Source organism: Seriola aureovittata, chromosome 20 (assembly GCF_021018895.1).
Source record: "Seriola aureovittata isolate HTS-2021-v1 ecotype China chromosome 20, ASM2101889v1, whole genome shotgun sequence".
Lineage (NCBI taxonomy): Eukaryota > Metazoa > Chordata > Actinopteri > Carangiformes > Carangidae > Seriola > Seriola aureovittata.
In genome coordinates this window covers 3,318,793-3,336,299 of record NC_079383.1, presented here as the reverse complement: position 1 = coordinate 3,336,299, position 17,507 = coordinate 3,318,793, and the positions used below count along the sequence as shown (strand labels likewise).

Sequence of the window (17,507 nt, the reverse complement as noted above, 5' to 3'; positions counted from 1 at the left end):
TAAAGGGATTATTTTTGACTCCTCAGAGCCGGCCTGAGCATCTGGCCCATGGACATGCTGCACCATATCAGAAGTAAACATTGTACATATGTAAATAGTTTGTTCATCATGGCTGTGGAGCACAGGCCAGTGTTTTCTTTCTCTCTTGGAGCTGGCCTGTGTCTGACATGGTGAAACTACAGTGGAGCCACGGAGACATTAACAAGAGTGAAGAGACCGGTGAGTCGTCCTTTACACACAATCTAAAAGTTAAATAGTCTGTGTTCATACTACAGTATGAATATGTTGTTTGAATATAAATATATTGTGTAAATTCTACAGTATGGATCAATAATGAAGAGAAGAGGGCGAGACAGCATACACTACAAACTTTCTCACTAAAAAAGATGATTACACATTTATTTGATATCAAAATTCCTGTCAGTGATATCAATATTGATCAATAGTTCTTCTGTTTACCTCATTGAACTTAAAATGAATTGTTATTCTCCCTTATCTGCCATTTGTCTTTTAGAGAAAGAGGCGCTCTCATTTAAAAAGATAAGTAATAATACATTTATTCTACATTATTCAATAACACAATATGTATAATATAATCAATCTTTCTTTGCTTTGATTACTGTAATTATTAACTGTTTTTCCCTTTTGTCTTCCATTTATCTTTTACAGTGAGGAGAACCATCTCATTTACAAAGATAAGTTTATATCTATTATGTTTTTATGACAATTTCCATTTTTATCAATTTGTTTATATCATTGATACAAGTATTATGAAATAATTCACTATCGTCTCCTCTTTCCCGCCATTTTCCTTTTAGAGAGAAGAGAAAACAAGTCCAGACCAGGAGCAAACAAGAGATGAGAAAAGGAAACAGCGCGCAAAGTGAACCATCTCATCAACAAAGATACGTGTACGTTCTCATGATACCATCAGAATTCCTGAGCTGATCAATAGTGATCTCTCATTTAAAGACATGAATATACAATTATTCTAAGTTATTATCGTAATTTCTTTTACAGGGAAATGATTCTTCTGGTTGTAAAGTTGTTTTTTAACTGTTGTCTCCTCTCGTTTGTCATTTGTCTTTTAGAGAGAAGAAGAAACGAGTCCAGACCAGGAGGAGAGGAAACAAGAGATGAGCAAAGGCATCGTTCACTGTGAAGCCTTTCATCTAATAAGTAAATATACTTTTATTTCATGTTCTTGTCAGAATGAATATACTGATAAACACTTCATCTGTTCACCAGGTTGTTGAGGTTATTAGTGGTTGTTCTCTCTGGTCTGTCTTTACCTGTTTCCAGTGATGATGATCAGCTCCAGATGTTTCATCTGCAGCAGCACGATCCCTTTGTCACCATCTGTACTCGAGAGAGAGAGGAAACAAGGAAGAAATATTACAGACAAGACAAGAGGACTGTGATAAATGTATTTATTATCAGAACTTATATAGTGATCAAATGTGAGCATTATTTCTTCAGTGTTGCTAACAGCTGATGCTAACTGTTATCTGCTATTTATCTTTTTGAGACAGAAGAACCAAGATGAGATGAGACAAGGGGAGAAGAGAGAAGACAGCATACACTGAACCATCTTATTGAAAAGGTAAATATACACTTACTTTATGTCATTCATAGAGTGATGCTTGCTTCATCTGCTCATAAGTTTCCTGAAGCTATTGATTATTTCATCCTTGTCTGCCATTTGTCTTGAACAAAGAGCAGAGGAGACAGCATGCAGCGTGAGTTCACCAGATTATCTATTTCCAGGGAGGACAAGCAGCTCCAGATGTGTCCTCATCTGCAGCAGCAGCATCACAGCTTGTTGTCCTGAAGATCCTCCTGTCTGTCATCACACACACATCCAGCTGGAACACAAGACTCACAAAGTGCTACAGCTACATTTGTCATCTTTTACATCCTCAAGAAGAATTTAATTGTCTTTATTAAAGGATGACATAATGTTGTTTCATCTTTTTAACAACAAATCCCATTAAAGACGTGAATCAACACTGAATGTTTTCCTCTAACAAGAATTGTGTTTCTCCTCATGAAGATCCTTCATTTAACAGCACAATGTTCAAATGCAAAAGTTAAAAATGCATTTCCTGTGGCTCCTTCACATTAAAAGCACCTCGCATTTCACTAGTTGAACTAGTTGAATATGAAGCAGCAGCAGTGGCATGTTCTGTTTGCATTAACAGTAACTTAATACGGGATTAATGACATAGTGTCACTGTCTGTTCCTCTTTTGCACTGTACATTGTTGCACACATTGAACCACAATGACAGGTGCGACTGGAGATGCGCACACACATAACATGCTGGAGCCCTTACTTAGTTAAGGAGACTTCTGCAGGAGAGCTGAGTTGTCTGCAGCTCTTGTGTTGTGTAGCAGGCTCCAGTGTGATGCCAGCTCTGCTTATAATTACTACGATACTGTTCAATAGAAAATTACATCGAAATAAGACACAGACTAATACACAGACCCCCCTTCAACACCAAAAAATGATTTGTCAGTTATCAGTCAAACGAGTTATGCTCTCAAGTTTGTTTACATCAGATCAGCTGTAGGCGACGTGCAGTGATAGCAGCTCTTCTGATAAAATAAATGAAAATAAAATTATGATTATGATAAAAATTTCCAAGAAACTGGAAATATGTTGCTATGGATACAGTGAGTTAAGCTTCAAAATGAACCCTGTTTTTTTAGCCTACGTTTGAAAATGAAGTGTTTACGGAATTAGCTATTTTAAATTTCTTATACACCATTGGATGTACTGACTGACTATCACTGATCACTGACTGAGGAGCTTCTTCTTTCTCTGGTTTCTAAGCAGATTTATGGTGGTGTTTCATGTCTGTGTGTTCAGGTCTGACTGAATCATGACTCAGATTTTTGTCTGATGACAGTTTCAGATGTTTTTGGTACAAAATGTGAGTTTTGGATGTTGACATTTAATGACTTGTTAAATGATCTTATTCCCTTGATTTGTTTTGGAGATTGTGATTGTTGAGAGCGTTTTGATACGATATATGAATAAATGTAACCAGTAATATAAGACATGAGGACCTTTCAACACCTTTTGTTTTGTCAAAGTAGCTCTCAGAGTAAAAACAGCTGGAGACCCCTGACGTAGACCTGACGGTATTCTGTTGAATTAATGTAGAACTAGGGCGCATTATCATTCATTCATTCATTCATTTTCTACCGCTTATCCTCTAGTAGGGTCGCGGGGGGGCTGGAGCCTATCCCAGCATCTTTTCGGGCGAGAGGCGGGGTACACCCTGGACAGGTCGCCAGTCCATCGCAGGGCACATAGAGACAGACAACCATTCACACTCACAGCCACACCTATGGTCAATTTAGAGTATCCAATTAGCCTAGTCCCCATTTTGCATGTCTTTCGACTGTGGGAGGAAGCCGGAGTACCCGGAGAGAACCCACACTTGCACGAGAGAACCCACACTTGCACGGGGAGAACATGCAAACTCCACACAGAAAGATCCCACGGCCGAGCCGGGACTCGAACCCGGAACCTTCTTGCTGTGAGGCGACAGCGCTAACCACTGCACCACCGTGCAGACTGCACATTATCATGAAACCAAAAAATATAAAATATCAATTTCTCCTATTTGGTTTCTGATTTATTTTTATTTTTATAATTTAACAAAATTTTTGATGTGAAACCTTCACACTTAGGTAGGCGAACTGAATCAAGCACAGGAATGGCTGACTTATCAGTCTTATCAGTCAACACTCTCTCCACCTACATCAACACAGCGATGGACCTTCAAGGATTGGTGCCAAGCAAACAATCTTTTACACCGAGAGAACCAGTATGGTTTCTCTCCGGTGTGGCAGCGCAGCTGTTGCTTGTAACCACTTAAATGAGTGTATCTCTTCCCACACTGTTCACATCCATATGGTTTCTCACCAGAGTGGGTACGCAGGTGTTTGTTATGATCACTGGAATCAATAAATTGTTTTCCGCAGTGGTTATAACGGTATGGCTTCTCTCCAGTGTGGACACGCTGGTGTCTCTTGTAGTGACTTGAGCAACTGAAACTCTTTCCACATTCTACGCACTGGTATGGCTACGCAGGTGTTTCTTGTAGTCACCTAAGAAACGGAAACTCCTCCCACATTGTTCACACCGGTTTGGTTTTTCTCCGGTGTGGACACGCAGGTGTGCCTTGTAGTCACCCAAGAAACGGAAACTCTTCTGACATTGTACGCACTGGTATTGCTTCTCTCCAGTGTGGACATGCAGGTGTCTCTTGTAGTCTCCTAAGAAACGGTAACTCTTCCCACATTGTTCACACCAATGTGGTTTTTCTCCGGTGTGGACACGCAGGTGTGTCTTGTAACTGCTTAGGTGACTGAAACCTTTTCCACAATCATCACACTGATATGGCTTCTCTCCGGTGTGGACACGCAGGCGTGTCTTGTAATGACATAAATAAGTGAAATGTTTTTCACATTGGTCACACTGGTAACGTTTCTCGTCCACATGTCTTGTAAACATCTGAGTCACTGGAACTCTTTCCACATTGGTCAGACTGGTGTGGTCAAGTATGACTACGCAGGTGTTCTCTGTATGAACTCTGGTCGCTGAACTGTCTCCCACACTGGTCGCAGCTGTTCCCTCAGTGTGGGTTTGCAGGTGTAGCTTGTAAGCGCTTAGCTGGCTGAAACTGCTGCCAAATTGTTCACATTCACAGTCTCTCTGCAGTGTGACCATTTCTTCTTAGACAACCAAACCAAGTGATAGACTTCCTACACTGATCCTGTCTGCATCTGTTTTACCCGAGAGAAACATAAAATCAGAGAGAAATTAAACTCAGAGTGGAAGACTTGATAAAGTGCTGCTAACCATTATGTAGACATAACATTGTACCTCACAACTGTAACCTCCTAAACAGTGTATAAAATATCCTCAAATAGTAGGGGTTATTGCACATGGTTCCTGCTCTACTCCTACTTTTATTTTCTGTTGATTAGGGCTGCGTGACATGCAAAGAAAAGTCATATTGCGATTATTTTGGCAGGTATTGCAATATGCGATTTCAGTTGGAATAGGTGTTTTTACATTTCATTTTCACTGAAAATTTTTTAAAATGATGATATAATTTTTGTTGGGGCTTGTACTAAACAAACAAGTTCCTTTATGTCTGGAGAATTTGATTTGTAGGCCAGAGCGTCTCTGTGGCCCCACACTTATGGTGCCAACAGTGCACAACAATGTTGTGACACATTCTACCTCAATACATCAAAAAAATTGCAGCTCCTGCGATTTTGGGGATATTGCACTTGGCCATATTGCGATTTTGATTATATTTCGATTAATTGTGCAGCCCTACTGTTGATGCTTTGTTATTGTAGACGCAACACTTCGTTCTTGTTTACCGATTGTCTTTATAAATTGCAAAGTAAGTCAATTTACATATTGCAGCACTAAAGTTTAAAATTATTTAAGGTACGGGCCACAGGTTGGACTTGAACCCGCGCTGCTTACGTTGTGTGTGAGTATTTGCAGCACATGTGTTGTCAAATTGATGAAGTTGTTTTCTGGTTTTTGTTTGTGCTTTGTTTATTTACATGCGTTTTTCTCAAGTTAGTTAGTAAGTGAATTTCAATTCAGGTAACTTGTACTGCATTGAGATCTCAGGGCCAACGTACAAAACTCATTTTCCATTTCACATTAACACTGAAACACATGTAGACCATGAAATTATTATCCTATTTATATTAGGGCAAACTGTAGATTTTGCACACTTTATTACGTTACACCTGTGTTACGTCCTCCAATTACATGTGTCACGTGACTATTTTGGTCCAATCATGATCGAGTGATCACGCCAGTGGCGGAGATGAACGCTTTTTTCAGTGTCAGACGCCCCGGTAATGTCCATCCAAACTGACACCAAAGAAGAAGAAAAACAACTGCATTGATACGGATGGACTGAAAAGCTTTACAGCCGGGATGCTATCCGTAAGTGCTAACTGACACTAGTGCTAACAGACACACGAAAACAGAGCAGCGTACACCTTTACCTTCATTATTCTTCTCTCTTCCGGGAACTAGGCTCACAGTCAGTGGGAGAGGAGCGGCTGGAAGACGTTCAGCATGCGGTAGTTTGAGCGCCACAACCCCGTAGGACCCCGTGAGCAGCGTTCATTGGACTGAAAGAGGCGCCATCTTTGAACACGACATCCAGGTCTTTATTATTGTTGTTGATGTTCGGTGTAACTTTATTAACATCGCATTTAAAGACAATATTATGGAATCTAAAATAAATATAAAACATTTATTGTAGGTCTTCAACAAGTTGCCAACTGTTTACAGTGTGGTCCAAAGGAAACAGAGGGAAAGAGGAATCTTGTTTTATGAATGAAAACATTTTTTTTCTTTGTCATTTAGTAGGAGTCAAAAATTATACCATCACCTACAAAGGTCAATAAACCAGATATTTTATCATCGTTTCATCCTAAAACACTTTGGTGTGTGAGCAGGAGAAGAAAAAGTGGTCTGTTGTATTTAATGCAAACATAATTATCAAGATTAAATTTAATATGAAGAAATGAATTACAGGGTTATGGCACTGTTCAGTGTGAACTGTTCTTCCTTCGCTAGCGTGTATGCAACTTGTAAGTGGTGGATTCATTGAATTTCAAGCGAAGAGAGTTTTTCATTTGAAAGCCCAGGAAATAAATCTGATGTTAACTGACCATCATTATACATAGATTTGTTTCTGTGCACAAGACACCTGCTGTTGCTCCAGATAAGTGTCATATGAGGAACAAAGTTGTGATTAAAAATGTCTACTGTCCAATACAAAATTACCTGCTGGTGAAATAGTGAGCATTTGACTTAAGATAACAGTCATTATGCAAAATGAATCAATCAATCAGTAGTGATATTGCTTTGTTTTCATATCAATACAACATTGATATGACAATCGTCTTTTTAGTTTTAGTTTTAGCTTAAAAGCGATTGAGTAGATGAGGTAGATACACCTGGACAAAGTTACCATTTCAGTTAAAAAGCTGCAACCAATAGGGGTCTAATCCCCTTGATACCACATATTAAATTTGTATTTACTCAATATTTGTTTAGAATATTTTAGCTTTCCATTTAGCTTTCTATTTCCATTTCAGATGACATCATAATACATACATGAAAATGTCCACAATTTTTCAATAATCTAGTCTTAAAATAAAATTGAATGAAAATGAATAAGAATACAAGTAGTCATTACAGATTATTTCAGATTGGATTTAATAATTAAAGCATCATGTTTTAGAGTTTGGGGAATTTGCATATTGTAGCTTTAAGGTGAAACCAGTGTTCTCTCAATATGCAAAATATGCTGAAAGGTGCCTTGTAATCTAATCAGATCATTTACTCCTTATAGAGTACCTGTGGCGTAGGTGTAAAGTTTCTATTATGTATTTAATTTTGAGTTATCCTGTTCACAAGAACATGTTGACAGAGTCAGAGTCACAGACGGCAGCTGGACCACCCAATGTCCTGCAGACTATGTACTGTGGTGCTGGGACATAAAAAGGCACGATCCAGGAACAGATGACATGAGGCCGAGCAGCCAGTGTCTTGGAGGGTGGACGTGGAGGAACAGGAGGAGGGTGCTCTAACACGCTTCATCGAAGAGGTAGCGAGTCCTGCTCATGGATATGCTGGCCTCCCTCTGGAGTGTGAGAAGGGAGCAACTAGAGACAGTAAGTGGTCGACACTTTTTCCACTGGTCCTGCTCAATCTGAGCCAAGGGTTTGTCACTATGACTGCTTTCTCCTTCCACAGTCATTTGTTGACCAGTGTATTACACAGTGTTCTGACACAACAGGAAGTTATATTTTGTATAATCCGCATTTTAATGACAATGTGAAAAGTACGTGTGACTTGAAAGGCGGGAAATAAGACTCAAGCTTCTACAGCTGCCAGTTATATGGTCTAATGATGACACTCCCTCAGTACAAATGTGTTTACTGTTACATCTTCCTGTTACACACCACTGGAAAAACTCTGATTCTGATTCATGTTCAGAGGATATTTGTAGCTGGGTCTTACAGGATGTAGATCATTCAAACTTATGTGATATTTCTATTCCCAAGTCACACTGACCGGTTCACACAAAGGCTTAAATGAATGAGCGTTAATCATCTATTGATAATAACAGATGGATGATTAGAGCAAAGCCAAAACTGGAAATAGACAAAGGAAGATAAACTAAGAAAGTAAGGAAGGAAGGAAGGAAGGAAGGAAGGGAGGGAGGATGCTAATTCACAAGCTAGGCTATGTGTGAGGGAATTTCTCCTTTAGTTTTTTATTTTAATGTGATTGCAATTTTTGATTGCTTTTACGATATCCTTAAAACATACACAGTATTAGTGCGGCAAGGTACTGTCGTATATCCACACACGTGACATGTTGTATGACATAACCCCCTTTTTCTGGAGCCCATACACTTTGCCTTCTGTGTAGTCACGTTGTTAAGGTTCTTTTTTATGTAAAACAAAATGAGTAGCATGATACAGCAAAGTCATCTGACCTCAATCCAGTGGAGCAGGTGTTTGAATTACTGAAAACCAGACAAAAGTTCCAGTGATGGCGGCAGTACAGTCCGTCAATATAGCAAGTATCTATGATATCACTGAATCCTATAACTACACTATACCATATTAAACTTTGGCCACCTAATATTGTAGGACTCTTTATGAAAGAGACGGATATTTCACCTCATAAAATTGATGCAGCACAGGCCAAAATGACTTTAAGTCCCTCGTGTGGATCAAGCTCAAAAAACTGTAATCTTAACTTTCCATAATGGAATTTGATAAGACCCCGCCTGCCTGGTAAATCTCTATATCTTTCAAGCCCAGTTTCTGTTTTTCTTCATGTACAAGTAGCTTTATCTCTGATGAGATTATAAGGGATATTGTCTCAGACTGGAGAAAGCCTCCCCAGAGCCACAGGCGACATTATAACAACTCTTTTCAGATGAGCAGGACTCCCCATAATGAGTAAACCCATGTGTAAAATCGGCACTGTCCTTTTAAATCAAGATAATTTCTACTTGAAAATAAAGATGTTTTACTCGACCCAGCTGATCATCTAATAGGACAAGCAATTATTCAAGCAACCACTAGGTGGCAACAACTCACCATCTAAAATCACAGGCTTTTAATTCAGGCACAATGATCTCATCTTCTTGAAGGATATACTTATTTATTTATACTTATTTGTCAAATTTTTCTCTCTTTGGTGCATGGACTTTCAGAGTTTCTCTTTCCATAGGTATCTTTAAGTTTAGACTATATGTACAGTATTATGAAGGTACTGTGATTTGTGTCCTACTAAACAAGCAGGGAAACATTCTGTGTGTTGTGCTGTCTCGTAAAACAACTTTTAATGGTTTTATATAAATGTAAATCAGTATTAAGTCTGATTAAAACATATCTTCACTGATTTCAGAATGCGGTTACAGAAAGATTTGAAGACATGATTTAACGGCATAGAGGCATGAATGAAATAAAATTTCACAATGCTTAGACGATTTTTTTAATGTAAAATGTGTCTACGCCAGTTTAGAATGAACAAACTGTGTTATGTTCAGTTCTGTCCTACAGCTGCAACGTCAAGACCATCATTGCTATGGGAATAGCTATAGGAATGCTTGTTAGCCAATTCGCATTGTCTTTTTGTCCTCTCCTCTAATGTTGTCCATTCATTAATGCGCGCATAGCTCTCATACTATCCCTCTTTTATAATGTGCACTGTAAAACACTGGCACACACCTATAAAAAAGATTCTTAGACTGTGACAACAGTTGTTGGCTGGATTCTTTTTCACCCACCTCAAAAACACGTATTTACCCTTCACACAAACCGACTTTCCAACTGCAAAGTCCACCGATTTCCTTAGGAGTTATATTTAGCATGCTGGGAAACATAGACTTTGTTTATTGATTATTGTTTAATACAGAAAAGTTTCAATCATCAAATAAAAAAACATACAATATCATCAAAACAATTTATTTGGCACTTTATAAAATCCTTTGGTGCGAGTGACATGGCTATGTCAGGAATGTGTGCATAAAGGACAAAGCAGTTACATGTGTTTTGTACATTCTGTCACACTGTATGTAAAGATCAGTTTCCAGGGGCGACGGCGCCGCAAGGTATCCTGGACTGTTTGCGGGGAAGGATCCGGAATCAGGCTGTTTGCTTTGTAAGGCCAGTTGTCTGCACAGCAAAAACATTCCCTCCGGGGAGGCAAGCAGAGCAGTTTACACCCAGTAGGGCGGATAGAGAGCATCCTGCATCCTGGATGCTTGCTGCTGCTAAACCTCAGCCACGGAGACCCAACACAGGATTATTGGAGCTCTCAGGGCCCCCTCCCCCACCTTAATTTGATGCAGCAGGATTGGAGAGAGACAGCAAATAAGTCAGACATGAGTGGAAAATTTTTAGTGCAATGTGTAGACTCTCACTCTACCTCTATAAGCTAAGTTATATATGACCAGCTTTGAGAAGCATAATTTATAAGAAAGGGTTTTTTTACATGGATTTTGCTGACAATTACTGACAATAAATCTGACTTTATATAATTCAAGGAATTGTTATTAATCTGAGCTTGTACAATTTAATGGAGCAAAATTATATTAATGCTAAAATACTTTTTGGCAAAACCCTGAAACACCTCTACACTCCTGCATAAGTGCCATTGTAAAAGAATGGCTTGTTTGTCACACAGTGACCTATGACCTCAGGCGTCCATCTCTGGACCTTTGGTTTGCCATCCTGGCCTGGCCGGACAATGACGGTGCTTCGGGATGCCAGCGAAGGGTCTTCATCGAAGAAATTGAAGGGTCGGAGGAAGAAGCCCACTGCGTTGCCAGGTGTCGCTGTGTTGGGGATGTCTTCAGAGTGAGGCACATGCAGGAAGCCGACTGTCACCCAGGCAACCAGGTCCTGCACACAGGAAAAGCAAACATTGCATTAGAATTTCTAGAATAGTACAAAGAAAAGGACATCTGGTTTTTATCCATTTAAAAGTGTAAACAGAAGAAATTTCAACATTCGTAAGTTGTCATGAGCAGACATGAGGACAGATGCTTCTAGGAAGAGTGCACTTAAACAAATGATGTAACATCTCAAAAAAACACCCAACCCCTTCCCCAAAATGTAAACAGCATTTCTAGGAATCCATTTCAAACATCACAAATGATGGTGTCCATTAATCAATCATGACAGTGGGACTGTCCATGTCATTTTGCTTTTATACTCACTAACAGCAAATTCCAAAAACCATGCAACAATTTGCCAATTACAATGTTACCATGGTTTATGATCATGACAACGTATTGATCCATTAAGATTCTGGGTGAACTGATTTTAAAGATATCATTATTTGTTAGTTGCAAAATGAAAAATGTTGGATTTTTCAGTGGAATGCCTTTAGGTTAAAGGAATTATTCTACATTGTTGGAAGATAGTTTTTTTATTTTAATGAGAACAAGAACGTTGATATAAATCTCATGTCTGCTTTACCTTCCTGAGCAGTGTGGACTGTGTCATGTACATGAACAGGGAATGTAGATATGCCTATATTAATGTTCACTACTGTACCTGGTTGACTATGTCTTCATTGTTGCGGATGTAGTCCTCAAAGGACACAACAGGTTCCCAGGGGTCATTCTGGGTGTAAATGCTGCTGCTGGTGGCTTCACTCTCTCTATGACGAGTCACAGCCAGAGGGTACCTGCAGACAAAACGGTTCACCAGTCAGCTTTTTACATTACCTGTCATTCTGACAGCTAAGAGACAAAGAATTCATACAGAGGAACAACACATCAGCCTGTCTGTCAAGTAGTCATTTCAAAAAGAGTTTTTCTTCCTCGTGTTAACTTATTTTACCATTTAAAATGTAGTAGGCTAATTATTGGATACTGGTCCATTCAGTTCTGTTGATATGTGAGTGGTTCTTTTCTACTGATTCTTTTGCAAGTTTGATTCATACCAGGTCTGCACAGGTACATACTGCCTCCAGAAAATAGGCATATGCTCACTCTCTCGCCTTTTCAGCTTTTATATGTTACCAAACTAACTCCAAGTGGAAACATTACCACCTTAAACAGTGTTTCTCAGCTTTCATGCAGTGTGACAACATTTAACTCTAAGCAGTGTGAATGGTGAGTAACTTAATAACTGCTGATTTCCCATCCTATGGCTTTTATTGCAGAGACCTTTCATAAGACCTGAATACTCAACATAACCTGACTCAGTTGTTGCTGATACTCACAGCCCATGAAAACCCCTGCACATGTCAAACTCCTGCCTGTATAACGATGATGATGATGAATACCGAAGGGACTGACTGGGAACTTTCATTTTGCAGAGTCAGCCTGTTAGCTTGTTAGCCTTTTAGCAAGTGGATGTTATTCCTGCTGCCTGAAGTGTTTGTCACGACCAAGTGGCTAAAACTGCAGTTCCTTGAACGGCCACTGGAGTTTGGCTCCAAAAGTGAGTCAGTCCCCATAGATTAACATGTTAAAATGTCCAACTTTATAGCAGACATAAACATGTTTACAGCCTGGTACAAGAAAAACGGTTTTGGTCTCTATGGCTAATTTACTATTTATTCATGACAACTGTACAGGGGTGAAAGTTTATATTACTCAACATTTAAAATTTTATTAAGGCTTAAGGATATGCACAATTTAGAGTGTAGCCGCTTTGTGTGACACATGGGTGCTGTCACAGTCGACTAGTCTAGTTACTCATTGAGACCTCTCGGCCGTGTGGTGTCTTTGGGAGGATTTTTCATGTAAATGTCGGACAAATAATCTGGCTTGCTGTGTGGTTAACTGACTAACAAAACTAACAGAGGAAGTATAACTGACTAACAAAACTAACAGAGGAAGTCTGCGCTCCTGTTATCTGATGTGAGTAAAATTATAGCACTAATACGCAGAGCTACTGCCTCTGCAATCGCTACAGCAATGCAAATATGCAAGATAAAAAGTTACAAAATCCTATAGTTGACCACCCCTTTTTTGTCAGGTTGTCACCATCTGTTGGACTAGACCAGTGGAGCTGACAATGGCCAATGTCGTAATGGGTATATAATTTTGTACATTTAAGTTACACAGTTTGCAAACACTTCACTTGAATAGTCCAGTGGTGACTGTTTGGTGCTCTTCCACTGATTCCCAATCCAACTCTACTTTGACCTGATTTCAAATAAACTCCTAATCCAAGGATTAAGATCTTTAACCCCACTGATCCTCTGTGGGGTCAATCATTACAAACAAATTGTGTTCTGTGTGCAAACTTTGCTCTAATGCACAAAAACTAGTGGAGATCCTAATGTGTCCAAAGATGCCAAATATGACTGAATTTGGGACAATGCGTATGAGATGAAGATAAAGATGAAGAACCGACATTTGGGGTGGTGCCATACTTACATCATAAATTTTTTTCTAGCAAAACACTGGGAAAATATTTTATTACCTTGACCAACTGATGCCATTTTCTTCTCTCCAGCCTCTTGGAAGGACACTGTGGGCATGTGAGTTAAACTGAATTCGGTAACCTTTCTGCTGCCCCCATTTATTTTTCTCATTTGGGTTGTAAAAGTGCACATAGCGAGGGAACTTTTTGCCAAAGCGGAAAGCAGCAGATCGCTCGGTCTTGTGTTCTGTCTTGTGGAGTTTGGACTGGACGATGAAATGACTCGGGCTCCAGGGATTTGTGAAGTTGACAAATTTCAGATCTAACGACTCAAAGCTGTTCTCTCGACCTGAAAGCAAAGAATTGTCAGAAGGTAGATGTTAATGTGTAAGCTGTCAGTTGAGACACAATACATTTACTTTTGCATCAGAACTCTCCATTGCTAGTTCTTTAAGCAATGCCAGCTTAAATGAACTTTAAAAGTAGTGGAAGTTAGAGACAGGTTTTACAAGATTAAGTTGTTGACTTCAACATAGCACATAGCTTTGAGCACACATTTCAACAGAACAGTTAGGTGCCTCCTTTATGACAGGGTTGAAGTCCAGAAAGACATTTTATCTGGATTGGCATAAATAAAAGACCTGGTGAAAGATAATTTCCTGTGTGCCCTTTACCTCATTTCACTGTCTTCACAGTTTCAAAATACACACTATTAAAACAATGTATTGAGAGGGAGGGAAGGGAGCAAAAAAACTACATTGTCTTAGTTTTTGAATTTTTTTTTCCTGACCACATTGACAACCAAGAATGTCAATATTAGAGGATTCTGCACAATAACGTATAAGGTTTTAATATAATATATATTCCAGCTTCATAAAATGTCTGTGCCGGACAACTACGATATGGGAAAGGATTATGGTTATGGCCAATAAACACCACCCACTGGAATCACAAGCTGGGGATTATCAGAACTAACTGTTATTACTATTATCAGAACTTATCAGACACTAAAGACTCACACAATGGCCAAGTGGGTCAGTGACTCTCCTCAACGACCCTCAAGGTGTCAATGACCCCACAAGAAGTTAAATGCCTGGCCCTCCCCACTAGCCTGCTAGAACTGAAGAAGCCTTGCGGATGAGAAGTAAAACATCTTCAAGACCCTCAAGCTAATCCAGTTGCCTAAAGCTCTAAGATATATCATGACCTGGATCACTGAGGATCTTTACAAAGAGGTCAGTGCTAAAAAGGATATAAAAAAAACTAGGTGACAATAGGAATACTCACCAGCAATATCCAGGTCCACTTTGTAATGGATTAGGTGTGTGTGCAGGTTACCCAGCACATAGTTATACACCTTGGTACCATAGTGAAGTCCGTTAGGTGTAAAGAAAGTGGCGTGGATGTATCCAGTGGCGCTGACCTTTACCTCCATCACCCCATTCTGGTAGAAGAGGAAGTCCCAGATGTAATCATAGTTGTAAACCGTTGAGGTCGTCCGCAAAACCAGCACAGTGTTTTCCAAACCCCCGTAGAAGTTGTACCCCCCCTTGAAGTTAGAGTTGAAATGCCTTCTCAGAGGCATAGCAGTGGTCATCTCAAAAATACAGAGTGCATTTTTGTGGAGCACAGGTTTGTCTGTGTCAAAGTAGTGGTAAAGGTCAACGAAGGTGGCAATTTCTGGACAGTCAATTCCAGGTGCAAGTTCATATGTTGAGCTGCCCATTGCCCAGCCAGCATCAATATACTTTGTTTGCATGGCAGCAGGAGTATCACCAGCGTAGAAGGCAATAGCTTCTTGGAGGCTGATCTCATAGGCAATTCTTTCTCCATTGAAACGGAGGTCAAAGACTTGAAGCCCAGCTGTTGAGCGAACTCGGTAGGCGAAAGACCATCCAGAGTATTCGACAAAATTGTGGTCAACTTGATAGCGAGGCCCTTGAGGTTCCACAAGCTTTGGCCCATGGATATTGGTGGGAGTGTTGCTGTGACCCCGGGGGATGTAGGTGGAGTAGAGGTCATCGTCGTTATGTTCGGGCAGTTTGACCCTCTCCACATCTCCTGATTCATATTTTTCTACCAGTTCCTCAACACTGTCAAAGTACTTGCTGTTGTACCAGACCTTCTCGACAGTCCACTTTTCGGGGTCCAGGTCCTGATGATTGACCAATACCTCGAACCCAACTGGGTGGATGAAATAACCCTCCACAGACTTCTGCAACATAATCCAGGTTCTCCTCTCACCTGGACCCAGCCCGCGGGGGGCTATGTCAGAGAACGTCAGACAGCGGTCAGAGCAGTCAGTGAAGGAAAACCCTCCTGTAGTCTCAAACAGAAGCTTGTGAGCTTTGGTTGTGATCTTCACGAGGATGTCATGCATATGTTCATACTCTGCAGCAGTAATAGGCCTTGACTCAAACCGGATAGGCCTATCCCCTTTGAAGGTCTTGACTACATGAGAACTTGGGGAGGGCAGAGGACCGACAATGTACTCAGTGATGCTGGGTTTAGTCCTTTTCCCAAACTGGATGACCACACGGGCTTGACGTTGGGGTTTGGCCTGTCCACGGTCCAGAGCTCTCAGGGCTTCATGTTTCTTTGGCAGATGGAGTTCAATCAGGAGGATGCTGTTCTTCTGCAGAGTCTTGCTACGAGCATCAGTAAGGTCCAGCTCTGGAATACCATGCAAGTAGGCCCGGACAGCTTTTATCTCACGGACTGTGAGGTCGGCAAACATGGGGGCGCCATGATGAGCCCACTCTCTTCTCCTGGAATCACTACAACCAACCAAACAGACCAGCTGCAGCAGACAGAGAAGCCTCATGGCTGTAATATAATGAGAGAAGAATGTCCAGCATGAATACAGTAAATTAGGGAGTAAAACTGAATACGTTCAGTGAAATCACTTAATAATTTTTCATTCTTGAAAAGAGAAAATCATGTTTCTAACAGTTTGAAATAGGGAGTTCCAGAAAGAAGAGCTTTCTTTCTGTTTATTCAAATGTATAAAAACAGACTTTTTTCCTCCCAAAAAATTGTATAGCCCTTCTAATAAGCTAAAGAATCAAAAACTACAGCGCTATCTCTCCTGCAGAATTCCAAGGAAAAACTCACCCATTTTCCTCTTCTCCTTTCTCGCAGCTGGATAAGCAATCCTTCCTTGTTCCATTGACTCTATTTGCTTTTATTATATAACTCTCTTCTCTACTTCTCCACAGGAACAGCATGTATCAGCCACTGCTACTAAACATTCATTGTGAACATGGTCCCTCTCTCTGCTCTCTGTTTATTTTCCTGCATTGTTCATGCTGCACACCCACAAGGTGCACTTCACACTTGGGTCAATTTTAAAATTCCCATGAAGTTCTCAGTGTAATTTTTCACATTCTTTGGAATTAATCTAATTATTAACCTTACAGATTACATAATAGCATTTATGTAATGTTGTGATACTTGATGTACTGACTTTAGAGAAGTCCACTGCTTCCTTTAAAAACACCTGTAGCTGTATTAGGAACAAAGAAACAGACCAAGCCACTGTACCTGTAGTCATCCTCTTGCTTCAGGCGCTTTGTAAACTAAGGTGGAACGATCCAGTCTCTCTCCAAACTCTCTTAATGCACTGTTCAATGCTCTGCTGCTTATATTTAACCTCCTACTTTGCAGTGAAGGGGGCTGATTGGCCAACAGTGTGTTGTAAATATGATGAAATAACAGGTGCTGTTTTTAATTCATCCTGCTCAAGGTGAAGGGAGTTCATTTGTAAAGCTCCTTTCAACAAAAGGGCAATTTAAAGTACTTTAAATCAGACATAAAAAACATGAGAAAAAGAATGCATGGCAATATAAAAAGTTTAGTTTAGTTTTAGAGAGATCTGAATGGTTTGTAATCTAGCAGCAGATCAGGAATGTAAACCATTCAGTGCTTTATAAACCAGTAGTATTTTAAAGTCAGCTCTTTGACACACAGGAAGACGGTGTAAAGACCTGAGAACTGGACTGATGTTGTCCTCTTTAGTGGTCTTAGTGAGGACTGT

General features: G+C 40.0%; 1 protein-coding gene and 2 long non-coding RNA genes across 6 annotated transcripts; 2 read left to right on the top strand and 1 right to left on the bottom strand.

Moving 5' to 3' along the window:
• The first annotated feature begins 367 nt into the window (after positions 1-367).
• Positions 368-2,014, top strand: LOC130161389 (uncharacterized). 2 transcript variants are annotated; one of them, XR_008826138.1, is made up of 5 exons: positions 368-911; positions 1,092-1,179; positions 1,303-1,426; positions 1,529-1,603; positions 1,768-2,014. It is a non-coding gene; the product is annotated as an uncharacterized LOC130161389 (long non-coding RNA). The 2 variants fall into 2 exon arrangements; XR_008826139.1 differs by having other exon boundaries at positions 369-911; positions 1,533-1,603.
• A 3,650-nt stretch (positions 2,015-5,664) lies between these two features.
• On the top strand, positions 5,665-10,256 carry LOC130160930 (uncharacterized). Of its 2 annotated transcripts, XR_008826071.1 has the most exons (4): positions 5,665-5,993; positions 6,087-6,219; positions 7,482-7,738; positions 10,168-10,256. It is a non-coding gene; the product is annotated as an uncharacterized LOC130160930 (long non-coding RNA). The 2 variants fall into 2 exon arrangements; XR_008826072.1 differs by lacking the exons at positions 7,482-7,738; positions 10,168-10,256 and adding an exon at positions 6,319-6,401.
• Positions 10,257-10,716: 460 nt separating this feature from the next.
• Positions 10,717-17,074, bottom strand: aoc1 (amine oxidase copper containing 1). 2 transcript variants are annotated; one of them, XM_056363735.1, is made up of 5 exons: positions 17,015-17,074; positions 14,759-16,297; positions 13,532-13,820; positions 11,648-11,780; positions 10,717-10,990 (listed from the first exon to the last, which is right to left on the bottom strand). In XM_056363735.1, the coding sequence occupies exons 1-5, from the start codon at positions 17,022-17,024 to the stop codon at positions 10,721-10,723; spliced, it is 2,241 nt and encodes a 746-aa protein (XP_056219710.1). In that variant the 5' UTR covers positions 17,025-17,074; the 3' UTR covers positions 10,717-10,720. The 2 variants fall into 2 exon arrangements, with proteins under 2 accessions (XP_056219710.1, XP_056219709.1); XM_056363734.1 differs by lacking the exon at positions 17,015-17,074 and adding an exon at positions 16,586-16,687.
• Positions 17,075-17,507: the final 433 nt, after the last annotated feature.